Source organism: Penaeus monodon, unplaced genomic scaffold, assembly GCF_015228065.2.
Source record: "Penaeus monodon isolate SGIC_2016 unplaced genomic scaffold, NSTDA_Pmon_1 PmonScaffold_9946, whole genome shotgun sequence".
In the NCBI taxonomy this organism is placed as follows: domain Eukaryota; kingdom Metazoa; phylum Arthropoda; class Malacostraca; order Decapoda; family Penaeidae; genus Penaeus; species Penaeus monodon.
The window spans coordinates 2,501-11,189 of NW_023665376.1; the positions used below are offsets into that span (position 1 = coordinate 2,501).

The following is an 8,689-nucleotide window of genomic DNA, read 5'->3' on the forward strand; positions in this document are numbered from 1 at the left end:
ATCTATGACACCAATTGCTTCATCCATTCTCTCCAGTGCCCTCGCTATTTCATTCTCCCGAATAATGACAGTGTCTAACAGGCTAGTGGTGACCCCAGCCATTTCAATAGCTCTTTGTGCTAACTTATCAGATTCCATGATTTGGGTGTGCAACATATCTATACGATGATTAGTTACCCCTCCCATTATCAATCCTGCAACATTGCTAACCAAATTTAGTCCCTCCCAGAGAGAACGCTTCTGTCGTCCTTGATGAACTGACCTAAAAAAATCTCGAATTGTTGTCATATGATTGTCTATATTCTTTCTCATATTGTCAATTATTGTGACAATTGTGTCGGCAATCACAATTCTTTCATTTTTTTCTGGCTTACGATTTGTCTCTCCATAGTTCATCTCAGATAATCCAAGTTTTTTTAAACTATCCTCAGTCTCTTTTAACTTTTGTCCAATCTTCAAAAAGGGATCTAAAAACTCTCCCTGTTTTATCTTGACAGGAACGATCTGTACTGTCGATGTATAAGTTACCTTAGAATAGGGAACAAAAACCAGTCCAGAACGAGCAAGGGAGTCTTCGGACTCCATCCTGGCTGTGGTCATCCCCACTATCTGAAATTGTATGTATATTTTAATATATAACCCCTGGTTATTATCTTATCTGTTCTCCTTTGTATTCTTCTACTTCCGACTCCGTAAATAATATGCACCATGTTTTCCTTTTTTTCTCAAATCCACATATTTCTCTGGAACTTCCAAAGTTTCCAAACTATCGTCATCCTCAAATTCTTCAATTTTTTCTTCTGTTGGGTATGCTTTATCTATATTATGGGCCTGGCCCCTTACTAATGACTTTTCTAATTTCAACCTATCTACGTGTTCTTTGCGTTCTTTCCCATCAGCAATCCTCTTAATTTTTAATACAACATCATTGATTTTTTCTATTACCCTATATGGTCCAGAATATAAAGGCTGCACCTTTTTGCTCAACCCCACCTTAGGAGTAGCTTTGAGATATACCCGGTCTCCTATTATTTGGGAAGGCTTGGCATAAGGCCGATCCCTTGGCCTTCTCTGGATATCTTCTTCAATATGTTCTTTGCATCTTTTAAAAATCCTTGAGCCCATGACTCTCGTCTCTTGCAAATAATCTTCCACATTATACCAAGGACCTGTGTCCTTTGAAAATAAAATATATGGAAAATGAGGGTCCCGATGCTTTAGCGTGAAAAAAGGTGTATCTTTTATCACCCTATGGTAAGCAGTATTGTAAGCTAACTCTGCCATAGGTAACATTCGAGCCCACACTGACGGGTTGTCCCAGACCATCGTACGCAAAATTTTATTTAATGTACCATTAATTCTTTCCACTTGACCATTTGAGCTTGGATGATATGGAGTAATAGTACGTTTATCAATCCCAAATTCTTTTGTTAGCGTTTTGAATAGTTCGTTAACGAACTCCCCTCCCCCATCAGAAATGATTTGACGTGGAGTCCCCTCTTTGTAAATGAATCCATTCATAAATGCCTTCGCGACTTCTAATGAATCCTTAGACTTTAATGGAATTGCAAAAAGGTATTTTGTCAAAGCATCTACTACCGTAAGAATGTAACGAAAGCCTTCAGATTCCGGATACGGACCCACTATATCCATATGGACACGCTCAAAAGGCCTTGACACTTCAGGGTATCTTAAGAGAGGAACAGGGATATGTTTGCCTGGCTTACAGCGCAAACATATGTCGCAGGACGAACAATATTCCTTTACTATTTTCTTCATGTTTGGAAAAAATGCAAATAATTCCAATCTCTTTAAGGTTACCAAAACACCCCCATGCCCTGCAACAGGAATCGAATGAGCTAACCTTAAAGCTGTATTCTGATACACTTTTGGTACCACCACTCGAAAGACCTTTCTAAAAGGCTTATCTAAAACATTATATAATATGCCATCTGGTCGTACCTGATAATTCTCGATATTTCCAGGAATCCCTTTAAACTCATCTTTAGTGAGCTCACTCTCACCTCGTAAATAACTTTTAACACGACCCCATAGTGGGTCTTTATCTTGTGCAATTCGTAAACTATCTAGTCCCCATATGTCAATGGTCTCACATGAACTACTATCACTGCTATCTACCATTTCTGACCTCGGACTATCAAGCCGATTTATCCCTTTATAAGATGCAGTAGCTCGGCGAGTAACAACACCGACAACTAAATCATCTATCGGTTGATCAGCTGCTCTGATTCGCGACAACGCATCTGCTAAATGATTGTCCTTGCCCGGCAAGTACTCTACGCAAATATCAAACTCTGCTACTGACATACGCCACCTGGCTAGTCTTTCATTTCCATCTCTACTAGAAAAAAGATAACGAAGAGGCCTATGGTCTGTATGAACTATTACAGGAAAACCTTGAATCAGTGTTCTGTTTATCTTTAGCCCATATACTATCGCCAGTGCCTCTCTTTCTACAGTAGAATAATTTAACTCGGCACCCTTTAACTGTCGACTGAAGTAAGACAATGGTCTAAGGGTTCCATTATTATCCTCCTGTTGGAGAGCTCCCCCAATGGCTGTTTTACTTGCATCTGTAACTAATACAAATGGACGGGAAAAATCTGGGAACTTTAACACTATATCCTCAGACAAGACTGTACGCAACTTGTGAAATGCATCCAATGCTTCCTGTGTCCACGCCAGTTTCGTTTTCCCATCTTTAGTCTTACAGCCTCTGGTTAAGTCAATTAGCGGTCGCGATATATCTGCAAAATTACTTATAAATTTGCGATAGTAGTTAGTCGCACCGAGAAACGCTTGGAGCTCTTTCAAAATTATAGGTTTTGGGTATCCCTCCATTGCTTCAATCTTTTTCTTCTGTGGCCTAATACCTTCTTCACTAATCACATGTCCAAGATACTCAACTTCTGACTTAAAAAACGAACATTTAGCAAGTTTGATAGAGAGATTACTCTGTTGAAGACGACCTAGAACTCGTCTAACATTATTACAGTGAGTCTCCCATGTGTCTCCCAAAACTACAATGTCGTCCAAATAAACAAAACCCACATCCCCAATCAGACCAGACAGGACCTGATTAATGATCCTCTGGAAAGCAGAAGGTGCATCTTTCAGCCCAAAAGGCAACCTCATAAATTCGTAGTGGCCATCCATAGTGGAAAATGCCGTTTTCTCTCGACTAGCGGGGGTCAAGGGTATCTGATGATATCCTTGCCTGAGGTCTAAACACGAGAAGAAACGACTCCTACCTAGCCTTTGCAGGATAGAATCTATGTTTGGCAAGGGGTATCGGTCATCCTCAATACATTCATTAAGAGCTCTGAAGTCAAGACATAACCGCAACCCCCCATCTCTCTTTCGTACTGGCACCAGTGGTGCATTGTAAGGAGAACGTGAGGGTTGTATAATCCCTTCCCTCAACATAGAATCAATCTGAGTCCTAATCTCGTCTCTGTATTTCAATGGGATGGGATAGGGTTTCTTGTAAACTGGAGGACCCAGAACCTTTATTTCGTGGAAGTATTCATTTGAAATAGGTAAAGGATCCTCATCTAAACTAAAAACCTTTGGGAAATCCAAAACCATGTCTACCAGCACCCCGTGCTCTTCTGAATCTCGCTCAAATATTTTGTCTACTTCCTCTAATAACCTACAAGTTTTATTTCTATTGTTCTTAACACATGCTACCTGCTGCCCTCTGGCTTCACCAGGAGACATGTCTACTAATTTCACAAGTTCTCCTACAGTCGTATCCTGCCCAATTTCGACAAGTCTATTCCCCTCGTTTTTAAATGGTATCCGAAAACACATCGTGACACTATCAGAGGACGGAATAGGAGTGACTATGCCTTCCATTAAGCTTATTTTTAAATCCTTTCGAGGAATAAATAACATATTTGATCCATTTAAATCATTCATACTAATGTCCCTGACTAAAACACAAAAAGATCCACACGAATCTGCATCAACTATCAGATCCTCAACTGGAAAAACATCAGTAGCCCTGCTACTATCACTTGTCACCTTCTCATCAATAGCCCAGCTATTATTCAATGTAATCCTCTCATCAATAACCCTGTTATTGTCTATGGTATCCTCATCAATAGCCCCGCTATTTACTAAAGTAATATTCTCATCAATAACCCTGTTATTGTCTATGGCATCCTCATCTATAGCCCCGCTATTTACTAAAGTAATATTCTCATCAATAACCCTGTTATTGTCTATGGCAACCTCATTTTTAAAGTACACATCCGTAGCATAATTTAAATCCACCTCTCCCAGGCGGGAAAACTTCACAGGGGCCCCTGCAGCTTTCCCCGTTTTGGTCCTCCAGCGTCCCTTCAGACCTACGGTTGCCATGGAGGCGACAGATTTCTTATTACTACGTTCAACCCTGACATCCTGACCGTTAATGGACAAGGTAGTAGGGCATGATGTATATACAACCCTATGTGTGTCCGCAAAATCGTTTCCTATGAGCATCTGGCATGGTAAACTCCAGGTATCCACCACCAAGAACACAAATGAAGTCTTTATCTTACCAACATTAAAAGTGAGATCTATCTCCCCTCTGTGATTTAGGAAAGACCCATCCCCCCAATGAACAGATTTCCTAACCTGCTTATAGGGCATACCTAGCTCTTTCAGCACTTCACTATGTACTAAGGAAACTTCTGCACCTGTGTCGAATAAGGCTGTAATGCACTTATCCTCAAGATAAACATCAAATAACAGCATCCCTTCACTGTCCCCCAGGGACAGGATCTTAACAACATCTCTACTATCTTGACTATTTCCCCTTGCCCCATCCTGCAAATCAGGGGCAACTTTAGGAAGGACTGGAACCCCCCTTGTATGTACTAGTTTTTTGAAGTAGGTTTTTGCTCTGGACAATTTCTCGCGAAATGGCCAAATTTCCCACAGTTAAAACATTTAGTCTCTGCTTCCACCTTTTGGCGTGTCCCTGACACTCCTCTTAACTTTTGATCAAAAAGGAAACATCTATCCATGGTATGACCTGTCTTCTGGCAATATCCACATATCATAGTAGGTCTGCCACGACCCCTTCCCATATGAGCACTAGAGCTTGCTATGCGAGCGGACAAAAACTGACATTTATCAGTTCCGTGGCCACGCCTTTGACAGTAACCACATGTCATAGAATCATCCATTGTCACATTCCTCTTTAAATTTATGTTTATCCTTTCATCTCCTGTCTTATCTACCGGTTTCTTTCTAACCTCGACCTGTTTGTTTAACATTTCCGGTGTAAGTGTAACATTTCGACTATCTACCTTTCCACCGTCAACATTCTTTTCTTTTTTAGGGACTCTGCTCCCTTCCTTGGCTATTGCCCCTACTACTCTTTTTTTTAGAGTATCATCCTTTACCGCCTCCCTCCGATAATCAGTAGCTTTATTTTGTTTAGCCCAAACCCTGTACTCTTGGAAAAATGTTCGGCAATCCTTCGTCTTCACAAGCCCTGGACAAGCATCAAAAAATTCCTCTGGAAGTTCCCTGGCAAAGACAATACCTATCATGTTCTCCACAAGAGGAGCAAACTCTCTATCTTGTGTTTTAACTTGTTCGGCCGCGATTCGCAACTTGTTAAAATATGCTTCAAGAGACTCACTCCCCTCCCTCCTGGCACCTAGAAACATATCTAACGCAGTTCTGGTGCTGGTCACGGCATCATGAACCACCCTGAGCTCGTCCGCCAATGATTTCCAGTTATAATCGACATCTTTAGCTCTTGCATACCATGCCTCGTACGTTCCTAACGCATCCCCTCTAAGACGTCGTAGTGCAAGGCGGATCTTTCCATCATCATTCCAAACCTCGTCATGAGTTAAATCTTCCACTCGCTTTATCCAATCATTAAGATTTGTCATGGCACCCTTTGTCTTAGGACACTTCCCTTCATAAAAGGGAAGGCGGTGTTCTACCTCATTTATAGGATTTCTTTTCCTCTCCTCATTGAACACTACATGCCGGAGATCAAGAGACGGCTGGGTAGTCGATAACTGATTTTTTTCCGCTGCCTTTTGGGCAGTTTCGTCCGCCACCCCGAGGCACCCTGGGTTTCCCTTACACCTGAATTATGCATTGTTTTTTCTTCCCTTTCCGTGGCTAACCCCACCGTCTTTTCCTCACGCTTTCCCTCCGTGAAGTAACTACGCTCAGTACAGTTAAAAACCCAGCCTTGGACGAAAATAGCAATAGAATAAAGCTTAGGGTCTTGCACGACCTTTTTTAACAAGGCATAAGACAAGTTCAACAAAACTGTCTCTAACTCATCACCACTGGTAACACCGCATGCAGGAGCGCGCTCAATCGCCCACTTAATCACGGAGTCTTTAACTAAATTAAGATCCTTCTCAAGATTAGAGAGAACACTAGATTTAGGTGTCACAGTAGATCTAACAATGAAACACACAAAATCTTCAACAAATTTTTTCAGTAAAATACTATACCTTGAGCTATCCATTAATCCTAATATTAATTAAACTATGATAACAAATATATAATAATATGAAAATATAATACACATCGCCCAGCGAAAACAAAGACAATTACGTGGTAAATAAACAGATGGGAACCCCCGCTCACAAAGGCAAGGTCGGCGGGCGAAAACAAGGATTGTTATGTCTACGTAGTGGTTAAAGTAGTTAAAGCAACCCATTAGAACATGTTGCAAACCCAAACGGACAAGTAAAACGCATACTCAAAATTATACAACAGTGAAAGACTCTACTTAGGGAAACAAGTGAATCAAGCACAACAAAACTTAATCATGCTATTGATATGCCTTAAGGAGTAATGCTAGCTCTGTAAGGGAATATATCAAGTTAACTTATAAGCTATCAATAAAAAGCAACATAGGAATTATACTAAAGCTAAAAGAACAAGATCAAAAAATCATATATAGGCATATCTCAACTTATATGTCAATATAGACATATATATAAACATTATGTATAAATATAGTTCATCATTACGTACTCTACTTGTAGGCAACTTAAAACTACTACAAGTAAACTTAAAAGTATTACTATTAATGTTAAAAACACAGAATAGGGAATACAGTGCACATTGGTCACTTTAAGAAACAAAACAAAAAGCTGCTACGCCCGGCGCCACCTGAAACCACAAGAGAAGATTAATGCCTATCCTCCGAGGGTTTCTCGAATTGTACAAGACCCACCCCGTGAGTCAAATTCACACAATTATTCCCAATCAAGTATTCCAATGGTAGGAAATGACAGAGGGCAAGACATGGAAATCACCGCTGCCGCCACTATCGAAATCTAGATAAATAAAAGCATTATTAAGATTTCTATTAAAAAAATAATCGCCGCCACCACCACTGTTTTATTAGAAAACAGGGAAAAACATATCTCTTCCAAGTGAATTAATTATTTTAATAACATTAAAATCATAATTCCTATAATGAAGGGATTGAGAAAACTAAGTAAAAGTTCTCTATATTTTACTATTTTTAATTTTACAATATTATTACAGTAAGTTAAAATTCTGTTAAAATACATTCAATCTATATTAAAATTCTGTTAAAATACATTCAATCTATATTAAAATGGAATGTTCTTTAAAAAACGATAAAAATAAACTGACAAGCCCTGCTTACCAGAATAACCACCAACGACACCCTGGCCATGGTTCCTCCGTCTCTCTCTTGAACAGCGTCTCTCAGACCACTGGGAGCGACCCGGGGTCAGCCCTGCCGGTCGCTCACTCACACACATCATCAACACGTGATCGTACCTCGTACGATGTCTTGTCATCACGGTTTTTTCCACTTGTGCCCAGCACCCGTGATTTTCCTTTCTTTTTTAGCACTTGTGGAAGATTCCAAATCTTCCATATATATATATATATATATATATATATATATATATATATATATATATATATATATATATATACAATATAAATATAATATATATATAATATAATATATATATATATAAATATAATATAAATATATATATATATAATATAATATATATAAATATAATACATTTCCACAATAGATGTTCCACGGGGGAAACGGATTCTTATCATAAATAAATATTCATATATGTAATACAATTATATATATAATTATATAACACACAGACACACACACACACATATATATATATATATATAAATATATATATATATATATATATATATATATATATATATATATATATATATATATATATATATATAGATTTATATATGTGTGTGTGTGTGTGTGTGTGTGTGTGTGTGTGTAGATATGCATATATAGACATAGATATAGATATACATATACATATATACTTGTCAACACTACGTAGCAAGACCGGATGTTCACTTCACACCTCCATCCAAACAGCTGCCCTTCTCCTTGGGCAGGACGCAGATCCAGCCCGGCTTTCTCTTTTCGCACAGGAACAAACATCCGCCCTCGAAGGGAACCGCCGCATAAAAGGACACGTCCGTAAGGCAGAAGGGAGAGACACAGCAGACAGCCCAAGCCACACAGGGTCCAGCTCCACCACCTCGTCCTCCACCCGGGGACACGGGGGTCTCATGGGGGGTCTCATATCTGTCTTCAAGAATAAACCAGCAAGCCAAGCCCCTTTTTTCTGACCCACCCAAGTCCATCTCTCGT

General features: G+C 39.4%; 1 protein-coding gene across 1 annotated transcript in view; it reads right to left on the reverse strand.

Annotated features, from left to right (window-relative positions):
• The window catches only part of LOC119572163, an 8,289-nt gene extending 562 nt beyond the window's left edge, over positions 1-7,727 (reverse strand). Inside the window, exons 1-2 of the mRNA XM_037919144.1 lie at positions 7,673-7,727; positions 1-609 (exon numbers count right to left, since the gene is read on the reverse strand). The exon at positions 1-609 is cut by the window's left edge and continues 562 nt beyond it. Coding sequence (XP_037775072.1) covers positions 1-609; positions 7,673-7,702 — 639 coding nt within the window. The 5' untranslated portion in view covers positions 7,703-7,727. The remainder of the gene's footprint in view (positions 610-7,672) is intronic.
• Between the last annotated feature and the right edge of the window lie 962 nt (positions 7,728-8,689).